Consider the following 22,828-nt stretch of genomic DNA (forward strand, 5'->3'; position numbering starts at 1 on the left):
CAGCGTGCAAGGGCTGTAGGCATGAATTTAGTCAGTCCAGGAGGGGGTTCAAGGTTGGGTCTTGGTCCCAGGATAGACGGCTAGGGGCTGGTCCAAGCGCGTTTGGTATAGAGTCGAGAAATCTGGAGCTAGGTGTGTAGGGTTTGGATCTTCTTGCGTGCAGAAAATTCCAGCAGCTGGTTGAGGGCTTTTGAGGGTATTAAGTGGTCTAAATTACGTGGTTTAAGGGTTGGTCATGTGTGGTTAAGTCGTGATTTAGGTTTGGTTGAGTTTCGGGTTAATTCGAATTAAAACAACCAGATCCCAGTTTTAAAACGAATTATAAGTTATTTCATGGGCTCGAGTTTACGTCTAGGAAATGGTTATAAGTATGTTCTAAGTTTTGATAAGTTTGGATGGATTCGGGTCGAAATTTTAAGGTTCAAGGGTAAAATGGTCAATTAGGGTTTTCAGAGGCAAAATAGTCATTTTGCACCTAGGTCGAGTTAGAAGTCCTTGCAGTGCCCTGATAACTTAAAATGCATGTTTAAAATGATATGTGTTAATTATGAATATGAATTTTTATGAAAATACTGATAAATACGTTGCATGCTTGTTTTTAAGAAAATGTATGTATATGCATGAATTTTACAAGTGATGAATACGATGACATGTTTTTGAAGGAGGTGAATTGGTTGTGACTTATACGAACACGAACATGTAAGACCAAGGCTCAGTGGATGGGTAAAGCTGTCGCAGATGTCTCCGTCGTCAGGTGCTGTGGTTATGCATAGATGGATCTATAGACATAGAGCTGATAAAAAAGTCACAACTAATGATCTGAATTCAATAAATGAAAATGAACACGTATATGATGATATGATAGGACATGATTTGAATATGTTTATGTTTTGTTTAGGTTCACGCTTTTAAATATCGGAAATTTATTTTAATTACAGTGTTTTTACTGTTGCATGATATGTATATGTATTTGTTATAACGGTTCGGGTGTGTTGAGTCTTTAGACTCATTAGTTGTGATTGATGCAGGTGATCACGAGGATGTAGAGACTGGAGGCGCTGAAGGCTAAGTAGGCGGGGCTGGTGGTGCACATGATAACCCGAGGACCTTGCATTCTTCCGCATATTATGATCATGAGTCATGGGTGTAAACAATGTGTTAAATGTTTTTGCATCTTTTTATACGTTTATATTAATGACAGATGTTAAGTTCTTTCAAACGGTAGAGTAGGAGATTTGGTTGCATTTTTAAGATTTTATAACTGCGGTTATTTTATTGAATTGTTGGATGGTAGTTTATAATGTTTGTTTCGAAATTTTCATGGATGTATGTGTATGGATGGTTTCAGTCATAGCTTCATTTATTTTTTAAAAAAATTTATTAGTATTTTAGCAGTAGACGTCACATGTCAATAATCATCTAACTGATGTGCTCAATTACCTAAAAGCCCTGAGTGATATTGATAAAAAAAGAAAGGTGAAGTGAGCAATAGCCAGAGGAAAACTAAATCTAGCTAGCAGTCAAGCTCAAAAGAAATAGCATTCATGCCAAAGCCAAATGATAAATCTAAGCACTCTGGATATTATAAGAATTAATTCTTTAGCATATAATTTTAACAATTTTCCAGATTTTTGAAATGCTGTCAATCTATTCAGATTTTATATAAATCCATTTTTCACTAAGTACATATTTTGACAATCACCAAAAATGAGGAAATTATTGGTAATTAAGTTTTGGTGAATTAAAAAAGCTATTAATTTAAAGGAATTTAGTTGAACTGAATTTTAAGAGAAACTAATCATTTAAGCGTAAATGATTTCCCAAAGCAAAGATGATATATCATAACCCACCGATGTCTAAGCATAACTAATGAAAGCTAACTAATAGAAATGGCTAATGATGGATAATCATTGATCAGTCTGGATTACTAAATCAATCTCGTTGTTCGATGGAAATTCTTAATATTTTCAAAACATTATCCAAGGATCAAAGGCCAACCGATAGATCGGATAATATCGTAGAACAATGACATTGGTTCGTTAGAATGTCATAGTCCATACCTCTAAGCAAAATATACGATTTGTCAGAAAAGATGATGACATGACACAATAATGTTTGTATTTGGAAATGACTATCAGATTTAAACCGTTGCACTCGAAACCTATAAAAGATCAGTTAGGAGAACTCTCAAGCTCTCCACAATTTTCTGAATCATCAAATATTATCAAGTTCTTGAGAGCCTAATTGATCAAGTAATCCTTCAACACACTTAATATTTTTTTACCTGACCATTGAGTATCAATTTATGATTAGAGTATTTTCGAAGGAAAACACTTGTAATTGACAGTAAAAGTATTATTGATAATTTGTTCAAGTGTGTGAAGTATTGTAGGAATTTCATTGGGTAAGAGATAAGTCATATTGAAGCGGGTTTTGGCAAATTGTTTGTAATCACCAAATTCTTCTATTGTATCTTTCCTGAGTGAAAAAAAAATGACATAAGAGTTGTTAAAATCGAATATCCAGAAACAATTTTGTGTATTTTATTTTATGTTTTTATATCAGTTTGATATCCCCAAATGTTCATTTTATTAGCCATTTTCACTGTTCAAACTGTTTCAGTGAACTTATTTCAACGCTGTACATAACTACTGTTTATAGATACCAAACTTTTGAGAATTCCAACTTAGTGTTGCTAACACAGCATAGTTGATTTTGAAATTGTTGAGATTGATTACTTACCCCATCTGAACTAATAACCCGATCTTAACCGATATATAATTCAAATTATATCTATATTTGGTTGGGGTGCTAATTTTTTTAAAATATGGAACGAGTTGGAAAACATAAAACCTTACAGTTATTTGAAATTTCAAACAAATCCACGTCGACCTCTCCCAAATATCTCTCACAATTAATATATATATATATATTAATTAGCATTGCTAATTTGTGCAAACAAAAAGAAACATATATCGGAAATTGAAAAAAGCCATTGATGAAATTAATGACACATAAAGTCATCCAATAATTTAAGATAAAGATAAATCTCTTAAATTGTATTTACATCCGTGTGCCATTTTTTTTGGGTATCAGATGTCCATGGACTTTGACAGGATGGAATAGGATGTGAACCATCAACCATTAGAATACACTCGAATAGATCAGATCCAATTCGCTCTTAGATACCTATATCTAATCTATGTCTATATATATATATATAAAAAGAAGAAACATTTATAAAAAATAGTACTTTTCCAGAAAAAATAATATACTATAAAAAAATATTAATATTAACCTATTCACTTGTCACATTAAATATTTGAAAAAATAACAAATAAATATGTAATTAAACTTTAAATCTTTTCGATTTCATTTTTTAAATATAAATTTGAATTTGATGTCCTTTATAAATATAAACTACATTTAGATATATGCATTCATTATGTCATTTTATTTAATTTCGATTATATTTTTATTTATTTATATTTTAATATATTTATTTCTACGGACTATCTAAAATATTAAATAAAATAGTATATTTTTCAATTTTATAATGAAAAATGCCTAATAAATTTTTGGTATATTGAATGTTCATAAATTGACATTATTATTATAAATCTTAATTAGAACTTTAGTGTAATTTTTTTAACATGTTCTAAAAAATAACTAAAAATTATTAATCTAATGAATGACGAGAATTTTGACTTTTTTAAAAATATTTATTTTCTCTTTAAAGTTTTCATAAAAAAAATAATATACAAGTCTCTAAATATATTTTTTAGCCTTTTTATTAATACATTCCAAGATATAGAATGCAATGTTAAAAATTCAATTTGACGATACAAGATTGTTATCCTCTCAAATAGTATAAATAATTTTTATATAATAATAAATATATTTATCACATTATATCAATAATTTTAAGTAATTATTCAAACACAAGTACTTTCAAAATCGAATCATTAATGACGTAAAATAACTTCGTGAAATAACTTCGTGCCAGTGAGTAAAAAGACCCATAAATCTTCAATACCATTTGATTCTTTGTGTCTATAAGACGAGGTCACAAACATATGAAAGTTTGAATTTCTTATGCTCCGCAGTGACAATACCAAGAGATGATTTATCGTCTTCTACAAGGACAGTGTCCGAAACATTTTTTTGACCGAAGGAGAAAGAACCTAACCTGTGACTCAACTTTAGCCCAAGATTACATCCAATCTGTTATTCCCAATTTACCCGTTGCACCAATATCACTGCTAACTGTTATTCCAATTTTCGTGTTTAATAAATTCTAAGTAGTTGTGTATATACGTAGACACACTCGTAATCAATTTGAAAACGAAAAGTAAAGATCGTACAAGATAGATCGAGCCCTCAGCGTAGGTCTACCACATAATAACATAATTAATATTTCCAACTTCCCCCACCCAACCCCCTCTTATTTTGCAATAATTTTTAATCTAAAAAACTTGGAAAAGACAAGCATATAAGGAATGAATCTATCCTCGCAAGCCTCCAGCTCTCTCCTTTACTTGTCCCTCTTTCATATATTTTATTAAGATTAAGAAATGGAGTCTAAAAACATGTCATCTGTCCTAAAACTTGCATGCATTTTGGTATTCCTTGCTGGTTTTGCAACAGGTGATATCGACAAAGATAAGGAGAAATGCGCAAATCAACTTGTGGGGCTTGCCACATGTCTTCCATATGTTACTGGGCAAGCAAAATCTCCTCAAAAGGAATGCTGCACTGGTCTGAAACAAGTGATACAGAGCAGCCCCGAGTGCATCTGTTTGCTGGTGAAGGATAAGGATGATCCAAGTCTTGGCTTCAAGATTAATGCCACACTCGCCTTGAGTTTGCCCTCTCAATGCCAAGCACCCGCTAACGCCTCCGACTGCCCTCGTGAGTCACTCTTTTTCCCGTCTTTAATTAATTTTTCTCTGAAAATCTTTTTTTAACAACAATGTTATAGATCAGGAACTTTGATTGTTCGGAGGTGTGGTTGACGAGTTATTGTTTCATCTGTGGTGCAGGTCTGCTACATTTGCCGCCAAACTCACCAGATGCTAAGGTGTTTGATGATTTCGCAAACGCTGCCAATAAAACCAATAGTTCTCCTGCACCTGGTAAGAATTCATTCGCCTCATCTCTAAGCATTACGAGGGAACATTTACACTCCTCACTGCCTTCTAAGACAATCAACTGTTCCCCATGAAATTGATATATATATATATATATATATATATCTGTGTGTGTACACTTTTAGCAACTGCCATCAAAATTCTTATTCATTATTATCATTATATCTTCAACTCTGAGTATGGGCGCTGTACATTTTATATAAATACTAGTATCCCAAAGTACTCCATGTGTGCTTATATATTTGGAATAATTATAAATGATTTTTCATTTCTTTTTTTGTTAATAATATATATAGATACAGATATATAAATATATGTGGTTTTTAACTTAATTTCTAGATTGCCCTGCACACTATAATATACTTTATGATCCTTTATGATCAGTGCATCTGTTATATTTCAAGTAAAAACAACTTAAAGTGAACTACTTTATACAGTGATTATTGATGAGGCAATCAAGTTTTTTTTTTGGCAGCGAAGTAATAAATAATTTGATAATATAGTAATATTTTTTTAAAAAGAAAGAAATATGAAACTAATTATTGTATAAGAGATTATTGATGGGGAAAACCCATAAATCGAAGAATCCATCACGTTAAATCATTAAGAATTTGACTGAAAACTTGAGCGGAAGCGTACCTGAAGTCATAATCCATAATCCTGAATTCTTTAGAACGTGTCTTGATCTTCTAGATCTACGCCCTCTTTCCTTGAGAGAATCCTTTAGTTTCTCTTCAGAACTATTTTCTTAATGGGGGAGAGAATAGTAAAAGTGATAACGCGAGATCTGGGGACTATGACCCATTTTAATAGATAATGTTTATCAATATCTTCTGATATTTCTGTTTTAGCCCATCATAAAAACAGAAATTACACTTATGTCTCTACACATTAAAGGCCCACAACCGATAGATACATTAAAGCCCAATAACCCGAAACATTAATTGATCACTTTATTTTGGGCTTAACTTAATAGACAACCCACAACACATAATTATTCACATATAAGCCCATATAAATAAATTGATCTAACAATCTCCCACTTGGGCTATATGTGCAGCTTTATAATTATGTTTGTGAAAATAACCCTATGAGCTCAAAATTGTTGCCATTCCGAAATGTATCTATAACCAATCCGGTCCATCAATCACATCAACATAGGATCAAAGCAGTCTTCGCTACTCTCAAGGTAACTAGACCCATCAATGGTCACATATGCCAACACAACTGAATGACATGGATCATGAAGTGGATGTGTAGCATGGAAATTTCATGCAATGTGACCGTAACATGCCTATTTCCAACTGGTCCTCCCTTTAACCTTATCGAAATCAAACTTTAAATAATAATCAGAGTGTGACTTAACTTGAAATTTATTTCTGCAGAAAATAAATTTACATAACTGTAACTGAAAATGTCTACAAATGAAAAGCATTTAAAACAACAAACTCCCACTAAAACTGGATTTCCTCAATTGATATAACACTCATACTAGCAGTATGCTCATGAAACTGTTTGGGTGGTAGTCCCTTAGTAAGCGGATCCGCAACCATGAAGTTTGTACCGATATGCTCAATAGACAACTTTCCACTCTGAATTCTTTCTTTAACAACCAGAAACTTGATGTCAATATGTTTTGACTTCGTCGAGCTCCTGTTGTTATTGGAATACATAACTGCTGATTTATTGTCACAATGTAATCTTAGTGGCTTTTCAATGCCATCAACAATGCGCAGTCCGGTGACAAAATTTTGCAGCCATATTCCATGATTGGATGCCTCATAACACGCTACAAACTCAGCTGCCATGGTGGAAGAAGCTATAAGTGACTGTTTAGCACTCTTCCAGGAAATGACACCTCCAGCAAGGAGATATATGTAGCCCGATGTAGATTTCATACTATCTTGGCATCCAGCAAAATCGGAGTCAGTATACCCAATGATCTCAAGCTGATCCAACCTCCGATATATGAGCATGTAATCTTTTGTTCTCGATCTCAAGCTGATCCAACCTCCGATATATGAGCATATAATCTTTTGTTCTCTGTAGGTACCGTAAAACTCTTTTTGACTGCTTTCCAATGTTCCACTCCTGGATTACTTAAATATCGTCCCAACATTCCTGTCACGTACGCAATATCTGGACGTGTACAAACCTGAGCATACATCAGACTCCCCACTGCAGATGCATAGGGAACCTTCTGCATTTCTTTTTCCTCAAAATCATTCTTTGGGCATTGTTTGAGACTAAATTTGTCTCCCTTAGCCACAGGGGTATCTGTTGGTTTACAATCTTGCATCCCGTATCGCTTGAGAACTTTCTCGATATAGCCTTTCTGAGATAATCCAAGAATACCCCGAGAACGATCCCGATGTATCTGAATACCCAGTACAAAAGATGCATTACCAAGATCTTTCATCTCAAAATTCTTAGCTAGAAATCTCTTGGTTTCATGCAACAACTCTATATCGTTGCTAGCGAGCAGAATGTCATCAACATATAAAACCAAAAAAATATGCTTACTCCAACTGAACTTATGGTATACACAATCATCGACCAAATACATCTCAAAACCAAACGAGATGATCACTTGATGAAATTTGAAATATCATTGTCGAGATGCTTGCTTGAGCCCATAGATGGATTTCTTTAATTTGCAAACCATATTATTTGTGTTTTTGGACACAAAATTTTCTGGCTGCACCATATAAATCGTTTCATCAATGTCACCATTTAGAAACGCAGTCTTTACATCCATCTGATGAAGCTCAAGATCGAAATGCGCCACCAAAGCCATTATAATCCTTAAAGAGTCTTTCGAAGAAACTGGAGAGAAAGTCTCTTTATAATCAATACCTTCTTTCTTTGTAAAGCCTTTAGCGACAAGATGAGCTTTATATCTTTCCACATTGCCTTTCGAATCCCTCTTGGTTTTAAATATCCATTTGCAACCAATGGGCTTCGTACCTTTAGGCAATGTGACAAGATCTCATACGTCATTGTCCTTCATGGACTTTATCTCCTCATTCATGGCATCATTCCACTTTTGAGAGTTAGAACTTTCCATGGCTTGACGGAAGTTAATAGGATCATCCTCCATCAATCCAATGTTTGCCTCATGTTCTTGAAGAAATACAATGTAATCATCTGGCACTGCATTTCTCCGCTCTCTAATAGATCTCCTTAATGGCATAGGTTCTGGAGGTGCTTGAGTTTGTTCATCTGGAATGAGAGGATCTCTAATATTGTTTTCCTTTATTGTGTCTTGGTCAAAGTGAGGAATATGATCCTGATCAATGTCCAAGACACCTGTGGGAATATTTACATATTCCTCTTCAAAGACAATATCCCTTACTTTATCTCCCCCCGCAAACTCAACATCCTCAAAGAACCTGGCATTTCCTGACTCAAAAATCGACTTACTCGTGGGATCATAAAACTTTTACCCCCTGGATCTTTCAGAGTATCCGATAAAATAACAATTAACCGTCCTTGAGTCCAGTTTCTTTTCATTAGGCTTGTAAGGCCTTGCCTCAGCTGGACATCCCCAAACGTGCAGATGCTTAAGACTGGGCTTTTTACCCGTCCAAAGTTCATAAGGGGTTTTGGTCGTTGCCTTAGTTGGAACCCTGTTAAGGATATATGCTGCGGTCTTTAGTGCTTCTCCCCAGAGTGATTCTGGTAATGTAAAATGACTGATCATACTCCTCACCATGTCCTTGAGCGTTCTGTTTCGTCTTTCAGCAACACCATTCATAGTGGGCGAACCCGGCATAGTGTACTGTGGGACGATACCGCATTCCTCCAGGAATCTAGCAAAAGATCCTGGACATTGTTCACCTGAACCGTCATATCTACCATAGTATTCACCACCACGGTCAGATCTAACGCTTTTAATATTTAAGTCAAGTTGATTTTCAACTTCAGCTTTATAGTTTTTGAACACATCCAATGACTGTGCCTTTTCATGGATGAGATAAATGAAGCCATATCTTGAAAAATCATCTGTGAACATTATAAAATACTGTTGACCATTCCGAGAAGCCGAAAGGATTGGTCCAAAAATATCAGTATGTATAAGTTCTAAGACGCCTGAACACCTGTTGGCTTCAAATCTCCTTTTGTTGGTTTGTTTTCTCTTTATACAATTAACACAATTATTAAAATCTGTGTAATCTAAAGGTTCGAGAATTTCGTCTGACACGAGTCTCCTTATTCTCTTTTCAGATATATGACCCAATCTTTTGTGCCATAACGCACCTGAATTCTCACTGGTTAATTTTCTTTTAGTGCCTCTACTTGTTTGCAGGGATTCATTAAATGAAGCAATAACATCCAAAGAATAGAGATTATCGTATCCTGATAAAGAATCAAAACCAACCAATTTTGAATCGAGAAACAAACTGAATATTTCATTTCCAAAAGAACAAGAATAACCAAATTTGTCCAATGCAGAAATAGAAATCAAATTCCGTCTAAAAGACGGCACAACAAATGTTTCATAAAGATCCAAATATATTCCAGTCTTTAACAATAATCTAAATTTTCCTATTGCCTCAACTTCAACTTTGTTGCCGTCACCAACATAGATGAATCTTTCAGCATCACTTGGTTTTCGACAATCCAGGAAACCCTGCATAGACACACTGATGTGAGTTGTTGCACCAGAATCTATCCACCACGTGTGTCTAGGCACTGAAGTTAAATTAACCTCAGAAAAAACCATATTCAGAAGCATACCTTTCTTAGCACGCCAAGCGTGATAATTACTGCACTGCTTCTTCATATGCCCATCACTGCCACAGAAAAAACAACTAGAACTTTGAGAATCACTAGGATTCTTCTGTTGTTTCTTCGGAGGCTGTGTATCCGCAGCTTCCTTATCCTTTCTTTTCTTTCCTTTATCCTTCGAGGTAGAGGCATAATGAGCACTTTTTGTCTTGTCTTGCTTCAACCTTTCCTCTTCCTGGACACAGTGCGAGATGAGCTCATTCAGAGACCAAGTCTCTTTCTGACAGTTATAGCTCACCTTGAACTGGTTAAACTGAGGATGAAGAGATATCAAAACCAGATGCCCAGCAAGTCCTCAGAGAGGTCAAGCTTCAGTGCTTTCAACCTTGAAGCAAGATAAGACATTTTCATAATGTACACCCTGATATTGCCCTTACCCCTGTACATCATTGAAACAAGGCTTGCCAAAAGTGTACCAATTTCAGACTTTTCACTTTTAGCAAACCTCTTTTCGAGGTCTTGAAGGAAAGCCTTAGCCGTAGCCATGTCGCTAGACATTGTGCCCCTGAATGTTTCTGGAATGACCCTCTTCATGATCATCATACACATGCGATTCGATCTCTCCCACCTTTCAAACTCCCTCTTTTCATCAGAGGTACTCTTATCCGTAATAGCAGGAGGAGAGTCAACCCTTATCGCAAGGTCCAAATCCATGACTCCGAGAACTATCAATAAATTCTCTTGCCACGACTTAAAATTCGAGCCATTTAACATAGGAATAAAATTTATGTTGGAATGTATATTTGCAGGAGTCAAATCTGAACAGAGAACAAAAAAAAAAAAACAAAACATACATGCTCAACCAAATATCCAAATAAAATAATCAATAAATTCAAATAATGTAAACCCCCATAAACAGAATATCGAGCATTCCATTAATGTTTCATCTTTGGATAAAAGATTAACTTGTAAGTGATATCCTGGCGCAGCAGTCAAACACTGATAGTAACTATCATGTCAAATAACAACCTTCCTTTGGGCCGATTTATTATTCACATGAAAAACCGAACAACTATCACATGTTTACCACCACAATTGCATATATGATTATATTAAATATTAACCTTTCTTTGGGCCGATCAGTATTCATATAAATCACATATACCCAAAATACTTTTGTATTTCAAAATAAAATTAATTTCCATAAAAGAGGTCACTTTGGCGACATTTTATTTCAATTAATCAATTTTAAAAATACATATAGCCTTATCATTATTTGAATTAATGAATATTTAACCTTAACCGAATAAAACTGAATCGAAAAAAAAATTTAAATTTTGGAAATTCCGTAGTACGACCCGACCCGAATCCGTACGGGTCGGGTCAACCCGGGTCCGTACGACCCTACCCGAAACCGTACTTAATTTTTTTTTTTAAAAAAAATTTTAATCCAAATTTTCGATTTTCCACTTAAATATTTTGTTGAACAAAACTGGAAGGAAAATCGAAATCTTATGCCAAATCCTTAAAAATTTTCAACCAAATCTTTTTACCAAAACTGAAACTTTAAAAGATTGGTTTTCAACCAAAATATTTTCCAGATTTGAAATCATATCAAAAAAATTTTCAGATCTAAACCAAATTAATTTTCAGATCTGAAACCATATCAAAATATTTTCAGATCTGAAAACATATCAATATATTCTCCAGATCTGAAGCCATATCAAAAAAAATTTTAAACAAAATTTTATGTTTTTCAGATCTGGATCCAAATAGTCTCCAAAACTTTACACAAATCTCAATGATTCAAACATGAATGGCTCTGATACCACTTGATGGGGAAAACCCATAAATCGAAGAATCCATCACGTTAAATCATTAAGAATTTGATTGAAAACTTAAGTGGAAGCGTACCTGAAGCTATAATCCTGAATTCTTTAGAACGTGTCTTGATCTTCCTAGATCTACGCGCTCTTTCCTTGAGAGAATCATTTAGTTTCTCTTCAGAACTATTTTCTTAATGGGGGAAAGAATATTGAAAGTGATAACGCGAGATCTGGGGACCATGACCTATATTTACAGATAATGTTTATCAATATCTTTTGTTATTTCTGTTTTAGCCCATCATAAAAACAGAAATTACTACTTATGTCTCTATACATTAAATGCCCACAACCCATTAGATACATTAAAGCCCAATAACCCGAAACATTAATTGATCACTTTATTTTGGGCTTAACTTAATAGACAACCCACAACACATAATTATTCACATATAAGCCCATATAAATAAATTGATCCAACAATTATTCCATAGCTTTATTTATATAAAAAAAAACTATTATACTATCTTCGATTGTTTGTTTTTGACACGTAAATAATTGGGAAAACAAAGTTCACAAAAAAACTTCATATTTTACCCTCATTTAATTCATTCAAAAAAAGGTTTCATATTTTCCAAAACTTAGTTAATATGGATATACTAGTAAAAGCAGATTTGATGAAGGAGGGAGTATATTCTTATAATTTGTTGTGCATCAGTAATATATTGTGTGCTTTGTCCATTTTTACATATATATATATATATATATATATATACACCGTTTGTATTCCAATTGCCCACCTGCTGCTGATTCCTCTCTTGAAATGGGTACAAAAAAATATGAGAAAATAAGTTTTTTGGCCACTAATTTTTTGTTTAAGTTCATTATGTATTCAAAATTTGGTTCTGCGAGGTAACTTTGATTTTTATTTTTTTTAATTCTATTTCGTCATTTTGTTTGCTGAAGTATTTGGTGCCACATTAGCGATTTGATCAAAGTAGTAAAAAAAATAGAAATTAGTGTATCCAAGACAAAATTTTGACGAATTACTAAAATCCAACATATGATAAGTTAATTAGTGAATCAAAAAATATTATTTAGGAAAAAAATTTTGTTTAGCATAATCATGGATATTCAAAGCACGACTAAATTAATTTTTCATTCAGTGACTTAAATTACCTGTACTGATTTATTTTCGTCCTGATTTGATTATAGGTATTAGCACTAGTTCAAGTACAACAGCAACAACTTCTGATCAGAAGAGTGACGGTGGAAGAAGAAAGAGATTTTTAGGGTTTGAAATGGTTTCTGTGATGTTGCTTACGGTGGCTGTCCTCTATTTTATATATTGCCTAATTGATTATCTTTGGTTTTCAACATGTTCAATTAACTGAGGAGACTAAAATATTGTTTCTTTATTTATCTACTTCTGGTTTTTTAGGTGAATAAAATAGTCTATATCATTTTGTTTATGAATTGCATGATTATGTTTTCCTACAAGTGTCATTTTATTTGCTAAGTACATTATTCATGATAATGATAAATATATATATATATATATATATATATATATATAGAGGGATGAGTTGAAGAACTTCAACGTCCACATGGCTTTTGTGGGGCTTTGCAATAAATGGATGAGTTGGCTGCAACATGTCCGTGGCTTTATGACATACTTAATGTAGGTTATCATCCATGCATGTGCAAACATGGTGAGAAAAAATAATATGCACAAAAAACCTACTGTTAATTGTGTGTGAGAACTGAGACGAATCTCCGACTCGATTCGATTCATGAAAATATATTAATTTTTTACGTTAAAAGTATTATTTTTCACTAAAAAGTTCGGGTCGAATCGACACGACTCACTAATGTAAATTCGTGAGACGTATTCAATATTATGTAGATGTTGCATTGGATCAGTTATCATTCTTTTTAAATATTAGTAAATAAAATTGTACGTGAGAAGGAAATAAATTAGGCCCCATTTGATTAGTAATTTCCGATGCAAATACTTTGTATCGTTGTTGATATATGTTGTAGATGTGTTATCGTCTAGTTCTTGCTTTTCTACTTTGTGATTTATAAGCAAAAACAAATTTATTATGTTTTCAGTTTAGTGTTGTCACAAGAACACTTCTTTTGTGGGTTGTACTAAGTTAGATAAATTCTCTCACCATACGGTTGTATAAAAAGAAAAAATAAAAAAGAAACGAACGCTTTTTCTATATTTGGTATGGACTTGTATTGGAAATTGTTACCGTGAAAATCCAAATATTTTTAGGATGTAATTAGGGGTGGCGTTGGTCGGTTCGGTCCGATTTTTCTCTATAATGGTTCGGTTTTCGGTTTTGAATATATCTGGTCCAAAACCAAACCATTTTATTACGGTTCGGTCCGGTTTTTTTTTTAATACGGTTCGGTTATATGGTCGATTATATACGGTTTTATAATATTTTGTTAAGAAATATAATTATACATCACTTGATGCTTGATGGATGCAATACATATAAAAGAAAAAATTATAGTAGATGAGTAGAACATATACGATTACAATACACTTATGATTTAATAATTTAAGCTTCAATAACAATTTGAAATACAATTTCAAACAGTGTCTCTTCAATAAAAGGATACACAGTCATTAAATTCCAATTTTCAACTTCAAAATGCACATAGATTTTGCATCTCAAATCTCAGTACATTTAACAATATGAGCTTCAATAAAAATTTGAAATTTCAATTGTCAATATTGGACTTGTCACATGACTAAGGCCCATTTATTAGTCCATTATACAAAAAGCTCTGTGGTTAAATATAATATGGTCGGTTCGGTTATTTCGGTTTTCTGAGGATCAAAACCGTAAACCGAACCGAAAAACCGAATTTTTTTAATTTTGAAACCGTAACCGGCCGAAAAACCGATAAAACCGAACCATTTAAACCGAACTTTTCGGTTCGGTCGGTTATTTCGGTTTTAACCAAACTATGCCCACCCCTAGTTGTAATTATTAATTCATGAACATGTATAGAATATTGTTTTCAATCTTGTTAAATAATAAGAAATTCGAAAATATTAAATAATATATGGTATGAAAAAAAAATTCAGACTAATAAATAAATGAAATTCGAAATCCAGTGCAAGATACATAGTAATTTCGAAATTTAGGCTGGATATCAATCGAATTGGAAGAAAATATTGAATACAAGCCAGTTTTCTCAACAATTAATTGAACATGTTGAAATATATGCTTATGTTAAATGTTAAACCATGGAAAGTAGAAAGCAGTGCCTGGTCAAATATATTATGCCTACTTTAACATTAGACTGGATGGTGGAATGTAGACTGCTTTCTTAAAGAATCTCAGTGCCTAGTCAAATATATGCTTATGTTGATGATATGAATCATGTCATGTACGTGCTCGAACGGCCTCCATTTGATGAACGACGACCATATCAACACTCACCTCTTACTCTCCCTCTCAAGATAAGCCTGAAGAGCAGATAGAGGGCTGTTGATGGACAAAATTAAATTAGATCTATGTTCGTTCTTATTTGTTTTTCCGTTGTAAACACTTTAGCATAAGTTTTATCGTTTTCGAAAATTTTCGTTGTGAAGACAATTATACGTTTGCTTATGAGTTATAAACTGGTTTTTGGTTTATTCTATACCACGAGACTTGTTGTTTTCGACTGTGTGGTTGTAAAACAACGTCGATCTCGATTAAACCAGTCTCTGGACGTGACAGCTACACTCGGGGGACCTAATTTTTTGTAAACCAGGGCGCACTCGGTGAATTCCGAGCTCAGACACCAGCGTATTATTATATGATGCCCATGAGGTATATTACGAGGATAACATATATAATATATCAGAATGAGGGGAAAAGGTTTTGTCGCCGTAACTTCTCCAAATTAACAGTCCAAGTAAAATCATTAAAATATTAATTTCTATTGAAAAACAACCAGACTAGGATCTGACTGCGCTCTTGTGAAGGCAAGCGGCAGTGTCATTAGTTTCTTGGTCCTTCCAACGTAAGCTCTCTTTGTCAAGTTATCGTAATCGTTGCTTTCGATCGAGTCCAATATCATACGGTACAGCATCAATGATGACCACACCTACAAACAGTACTTCCACTTATCGAATTAAGCAGAAACTTGTCACATAAATTTAACAAGATAATTAATTGTAAGTATGTACCGGCCAACGACTCGGTTTGTCGAGCTGAGATGCTCCAGCTTCAGCTTGATCAAAGTAAAACCTTGCCCTGGTGATCTGTTCCTTCATGAATCCTCTCCATTCATCACTCACTTTTCTTGAAAAAATGTCTTCGTCCCTCAAACCGAATTTACCAAGCTCATCTTGGGGTAGATATACTCTGCCTCTTGATGCACTGAATAAACAACCACACAATATTTGGATTTTAGAGTTAAGCACGTTGATTAGTATTTATTATGATTTGTAGCCCAAGTTTAGAATTCCGATCCACGACCCAATATTTACATTAACATGTGGGAGCCATACTATTTGAAGTCCATGAAAAAATACGGAACATGCATGGATTCTAAGGACCATATTCATATTTATGTAGAATTAGTAAAATATAAAGAGTTGCCCCCAATTTAGAGTCCTCTAAAATATAGGAACAAAGACTTACTCTTCACCCACATCTCTTAGGATATTGGTGAGTTGATTGCCTATGCCTAAGTAGAGAGCTGCGTTGTAGATGCTGAGAGCTGAAAGTGACGATTCCGCTGCAATCCCCATCACTGGTACGCTCATCAGTCCAACTGTTCCGGCCACGTAGTAGCAATACAAGTAAAGCTCATGAAAGTTTGCATATCTATTCTTCATTGTGTCCATTCTCATCCCTTCAATCATATCCTTAAATGGCTACAAATCAAAATTATAGCATAACTATGGTTATAACAAGGAAAAAACTACAACAATTTATGGTGTTGGATTAGTGATTTTAAATCACCTTTATGTCTAAAGGGAAGCTGTGGACTGTATCGGTTAGCGCAGCATCAAGCATGTCATAAGGCCGGCCATCGAAGATATCTTCCAATCTTTCTTCCCATCTGTCAAGAACGGCTGAACTGAGATGGGCGGCGTTAGGGCCATCCACCAACTCATCGGTCCTCCTGCACCACACTGCAAGAGTAAAAGAAAGCCAAAAATGAATGGAAAAAGATATGGTATGGTTGAAAACGTGTTGGGAAGCAACAAATGCCTCCACCGTAGTACGCGACTATGCGATGGGTAGCTATTCATTTTGTGTACGTAGGCATACGTTCAATTCTATAAGAAACAGAAAGGCACCATATCTCTAACCATAGATGGCCCATATTGCTTTCTGTCTATCCTCGGTCATCAACAATGTTCCTGCATCATAAAGACTTCTTGTATTTAATATCTAGGACAAGATTCTCCACAAGTTCTAGCAACTAACGTAGTGCAAATGTACCTAAGTAGAATGTTTTGGCATATTCAGCACAAATATCCTTGCATCTTTCATATGCTTCATCAAGAAACATAGGATGGAAGCTTGGTCTTCTGCGAGCATTATATGCATTTGGATTGATGTTTTTCGACTGTCTGTGAACGATTTCTCGTACCACCTCGTCCGTGGAACATATTCCATTTTTTATCGATAACTCAGGGAGATGGGAGGAATCCTTTCTCAATTTCTTTGGAATAGAAATGATCACTTCGGATCTTGCACTTGTTTTCGCGCAATTTTGTGGCAAGAATATGCAATTTCTTGATGTTATGGTCTGGTGCGCTGCATAAGGGAGTGCTGTACTCATTTTGGCAACTTTTTAAGGATATCAAACTTAGTTTTTTTAGGCTCTGTTTAAAAAAAAAAACCCTTTGCTCTCTCTTTTCTTGGTTGGTAATATTAAAGTATGAATAAAAATAATTAATAATTTGTACAAAGTTTTCAGTCATATTAGTTAAGATAAAGACAATAATATTAAACGATAATACAAAAACAATTATTGTAAGCCATTAAACCGGTCTTGATCACTTTTATAAAGGTTAAGTGCATATATGACATTTATAAAACTTCGAGATTACAACAAAAATCCTCATGAAAAAAGCTCTATTAACTTTTTATGTTTTCAAATTTTGAGCACAAACATTCCATGCTTTCAAATCTTGAGGGTAACACTTTTCTCCGTACGTATTCTTGGATATGTATACTCCAAATATGAATAAAAAATTAATAAAAATCATGGCCACAATCTCATGATTGCACAGATTTAATGTATATAATTAACCTTTTTCTATAATTATTGATATCTTTTTATATAATATGTCTTTTTTGTTTTGCTCTATGTGAAAATTATATTCCATTATTCTTATATATATAATAAATTTAATTTTCCATCTCATCCTTTTTTAATATCAATTTATATCATATATCGCTTGTTAACATAGTGTTCACCTCGAATTCTTAATTTTTCAATCAACCTCATCTCAATTCTTAATTTTATCTAAAAATAGGAATAATCGCAAAGCATAACCACAAAGATTCCATTTTGTCTTTGGATATTTTCCAAGACATTATTATTGTTTCTAAAATAGTCTTTTTGGTGTCATCAGAATCTTTGCCTCCGTTGATTCCTTTTTCTTAACACTAAATTTTCATGGCTTATCTTCTCGTAATATTATGTTTTTGTCATGGAGCTTTAACTTCGTTCCAAGTGGAAGTTTGTTTAAAATCTACTGAAATTTCATTCATGTGGCAGGCGACAAAAGCAACCAAATTGTTATCTGATTTACACTTTGAGTAAGTCTCTTGTGAGACAGTATCACGAATATTTACATGTGAGACGGGTCAATCCTACCGATATTCACAATAAAAAGTAATATTTTTTCATGGATGACCCAAATAAGATATTCGACCCACAAAATTGATCCGTGAGACCGTCTCACAAAAGTTTTTGTGTTACACCTTTGCACTACTAATTTTGTCCAGTTTTTATTCCTTTTTTGTTCCTTGTGTTTACCAATAATATGAAATTGTTTCATTCCATTGTTAATAAATAAATAAGGTATACAACATAGAAGATGGCTACCTTCTTTGTTGCCACTTTGTTTTCAACACACAAAGAAAAAGGTAAATTGTTCCGGCGGACCCAGATTTTTTTACATACATAGTGGGGGTTGAGAATTTCCTATCTAAACTATGTAATTAGTGAGATTCGAACTCGAGATCTTATATATCTTGTGATCTCGCATTTATCATTAAGCCAATATATCATTGGTCTAGAAAAAATTGAAGGGGAGATATAACGAATTTGAGGGAATGCAAAACTTTGATCTTTTAAATTAGTTCCATAAATTCTCAAAACATTAATTTAAATGAAAGAAACCGATCTTTCTCCTTTTGGCTCATGTTGGACCGTTGCTTATTTTCCTCTCCTGTCCTCAAAAGTGATTAAGAAACTCAGGATTACCTGGTGTCATTTGATAAAATCTATTTCTAATATATTCATATTACGTTTTTGCATTGTGAATATATATGTTTACCCCTTATTTTGCATAAATTATAGGTATAATTACAAATTACAAAAAAAAAAAAAAGAGAGGGATAAAGATAGAAAAATGCAAAAAAATATTAGTATATATGGACATATATGGAAATTTTTTTGACTTTTGTTAGGATTAATCTTGCGGTATATCGTTTTCTCGTATTCAAGAACGCAGCGAAATTTAAAATTTTGAAATTGAATTTGTCATAAAAAAAATACTTGGATGTTGTATGGATTAAACATCATCCATATGGTGTTTATTTAATTACCTTTAGTGAATAATCATTGGGCTCCAACTATTCAGGTACTTAGATAATTTGTTTTTGAAAATTCAAACATAAATTTCCTACTAATTTATGCATTCTTCTTTGGAAAATATGACATATTTTTGTGTGTCATGTGTGCTTTTTTTTTTGGATTATCTTACTTTCTTCTCTTTGTTTTGTTTCATTTTGTGCTTGATAATTGTTTAATGAAATGTATTTTAATATCAGTTTGTAGATATCATTTTCTAATTCACCAGTTCCAATTTAAAATTCAATTTTGTAAATATTGAAAATATCTTCAACAAAAACACAAGAATAATCATATATATCAAACACGAGAATACAAATAATTTTGTTAACCAAATCAGAAACGATTAAAACATCTCTCAAAATAATATTTTAAAATTAAAGTAACTTCTCTGATGTCTTTGGCGGCAACTCTCGCTCCATTTACCATCTTTAAGAAGGTTTCACCATCTTTAAGCCTCTTGCTTCTTGCCACTACCTGCAAATAATTATAAAGATGATAACCATAACCAGTATCCAATACCCAAGAAGAAGATTTAATTGAGACATTAAATTCTATGTAAAACATAACATTGCCAGAACAAATTTTGGTGAGTTACTCCTTGCAATTGTGCCTCTAATCCATGCTTCTTGTGGTGGAAACATACTTGTTACGTTGTCATGCTTCTTGGGCCATTGAGTGAGTTTCAGATTTGGTGTAACAAATTCGAGACCAACCAATTTCTCGATGAGCCCAATCATCCTAACAACACGCTCCTTTAGATGCAGATGAATGTCAGCAGCATTCACCACTTCCTCGAACCGTCTCCGGAGTTCATTCAACATTGAAGCCAATATATAACTCTTAGCTTAGATATCATGATTCAAACATTTCTCAAGCGTGGCTAGCTCAACAGGGCTGATATCGGATCTTGTGTCTTTTGGAGGATCCTTATCGAGTACATAAGCAAACTTATCCAAATTCAAAATAATCTTTAGATTTCATAGCCAGTCATGATAATTAGGGTCAATTGGCTTGTTTTGATTGAGAATAATGGAAAGTGGATTATGTGAAGACATCGCAGATATACAGAAAATTGATACAGATAAAATATTACTAATTATTTTAAAATCCCACAAGAGTACTAGGCTTTTCTTTCTTTATTGTGGCGTAATAAGTAGTAAGATCGTTGACCAACTCTTCAAGGGTGGACTCCAGCTTGTTCATATTGAAATTGGTCACAAAACTGTCGAATGAGAAAGGTAGCGATAGAAAGAGAATATCAGTCGTTAGATTGTTTCGCGTAACCAAGTCGAGGCCAACCAATTTCCCAATGAGTCAAATCATCCTAACATTATGCTCCTTTAAATGCAGGTAATCGTCAATAGCATTTATCGCTTCCTTGAATCACCTTTGCATTTCATTCGACATTGACAACGAAGTTGACACCCTTAACAAACAGACAATAAAAAATGCAGGAAATTGTCTGAGGGAAGGAAAATTTGACACCCTTAACAAACAGACAATCAAAAATATCTAAATAAACAACGACTCAATCAAATGGTGTAAAATACATGAAAATTCAAATATAAATTAAAAAACGAATTAAGAAAAGAAATAATCAGAAAAAGAATATAATTCTTGTATTGCCTCCGAAGAAGCGTTTTGTTAACAGTCATCAACCTGACTGTATGGCAGTTTTGTTGGAGGATTTGTTATTCTATTTCACCATGCAAACTTGTTTGATCCTTTTTCTCTTCTTCTTATACTTCTTCACTATACCCATCACTATGTCAGGCGTTTTGTTTTGCTCTTTGATCACCTAAATTTTGTAGCATCGCTCCACCTTCTCAACTTATTGCAACTTGTACTTCTTTTGCTCTTTGTTTGGGTTTCTTCCCAATTGAAAGACATTGAAGGTGACCTCCTTGTCCTCAATTTGCATGGTTAGTTCACCTTTTTCACATTGATCTTTGCTTTTCTTGTGACCAAGAAAGTTCGTATTAAAATGATGGGAATGTCATGGTTTTCTTCTACATCCAGAATCAAGAAATAAGATGGCAAAATGAGTTTGTAAATATTTACCAAAACATCCTCAACCACACCATATGGATATGTAATTGATATGTCTGAAAGTTGCAATGACACATTGATGGGTTTCATCTTGGATAGTCGAAGCTTCACGTAGATTCATAGAGCATCAAGTTTATACTTGCTCTCAAATCACATAATGCCCATCCCACAAACTAACCTCCAATAGTACATGGGATCGTGAAACTACCTGGATCCTTGAGTTTTTGTGGAAGCTTCATCTAAATAATTGTAAGGTCCAAAATGCGATAACGTAATCCAACTGCATGCAAATCTAAGGAAAATGGAAAATGCCTAATTAAATTATTTTAATTGCATTGATGAAATGAAGTATGCATGTTTACATGTTTAAAATGTGGTTTTCTATTAGAATGCATAAAAATGTGTTTTCAAGGGTTATTTGATACGCGAACAAGAAAGAGAGACCGAGGACTGTAAATGAGAAATATTTTTATTAAATGACTATTTTTAATTATTTAATAAACCGCATATTTTAATAGGTGATTTCGAAAATGGTTTTTTGGAGATGTTTTTACATGCCGAGTCGTATTTTAAACCGGTACTCGATTTTGAAAGAAAACATGGGCTTTTGGAGGCTCAGTTATTATTTTCGAAAGCTTTTCTAAACGAGATATTTTCCTACAATATAATTATAGGTCTATTATACTAAGGTTATTGGACCTAGCTTGTTACCCAATTATTTATATCAAAAGATGGAGTTTTTAAACTACAAAAACACTTCATATCTAGGGTGTTTCCCTATCAACACACGACCACGCACACACACACGTTTTCGAAGAAATTCACATCGGTTTTTAAAGAAAGAAAACGCAACAAGGATTCTCCGTCTCTCCGCCAACGTTCTTCGCATCTAAAATTGATTTACATGCGTGAATCACACAAAGACACGCTTTATTCTTTCCTTTCTCATCGTTCATACCATATTATGTGTGAATGTGTGTTCTTGCATTTACAATCTAATAATCATCATATTATTTTTGTTTTTATTGCATACACATGTTAAAACTTGGATTTTCATGCTTTATAATTCATGGTATTGATGCACAAAGGGGATGCCAGGTTCGGGCTATTATAAGGGTCAATTTTCAGAGGGTTTAAGGGTCCATAGATGCAAGGTTAAGGGCTAGAAAGGAAAGTGAAGGATCGTGTGCCGGGCACCGAAGGGTGCTTCGAACACAATATTCTCCAAGAGCCGCA

The 22,828-nt window shown here is 33.7% G+C and overlaps 2 protein-coding genes across 2 annotated transcripts; one reads left to right on the forward strand and one right to left on the reverse strand.

Moving 5' to 3' along the window:
• The first annotated feature begins 4,511 nt into the window (after window positions 1-4,511).
• On the forward strand, window positions 4,512-13,126 carry LOC142529755 (non-specific lipid transfer protein GPI-anchored 6-like). Its single transcript, XM_075635378.1, has 3 exons — window positions 4,512-4,911; window positions 5,043-5,135; window positions 12,920-13,126. The coding sequence occupies exons 1-3, from the start codon at window positions 4,575-4,577 to the stop codon at window positions 13,096-13,098; spliced, it is 609 nt and encodes a 202-aa protein (XP_075491493.1). The 5' UTR covers window positions 4,512-4,574; the 3' UTR covers window positions 13,099-13,126.
• Window positions 13,127-15,655: 2,529 nt separating this feature from the next.
• LOC142528434 (phytoene synthase 2, chloroplastic-like) lies at window positions 15,656-17,515 on the reverse strand. The gene is made up of 6 exons (XM_075633482.1): window positions 17,173-17,515; window positions 17,040-17,090; window positions 16,687-16,859; window positions 16,363-16,598; window positions 15,906-16,098; window positions 15,656-15,823 (listed from the first exon to the last, which is right to left on the reverse strand). The coding sequence occupies exons 1-6, from the start codon at window positions 17,513-17,515 to the stop codon at window positions 15,656-15,658; spliced, it is 1,164 nt and encodes a 387-aa protein (XP_075489597.1).
• Between the last annotated feature and the right edge of the window lie 5,313 nt (window positions 17,516-22,828).

The sequence above is a fragment of the Primulina tabacum genome, chromosome 16 (assembly GCF_025594145.1).
Source record: "Primulina tabacum isolate GXHZ01 chromosome 16, ASM2559414v2, whole genome shotgun sequence".
NCBI lineage: Eukaryota > Viridiplantae > Streptophyta > Magnoliopsida > Lamiales > Gesneriaceae > Primulina > Primulina tabacum.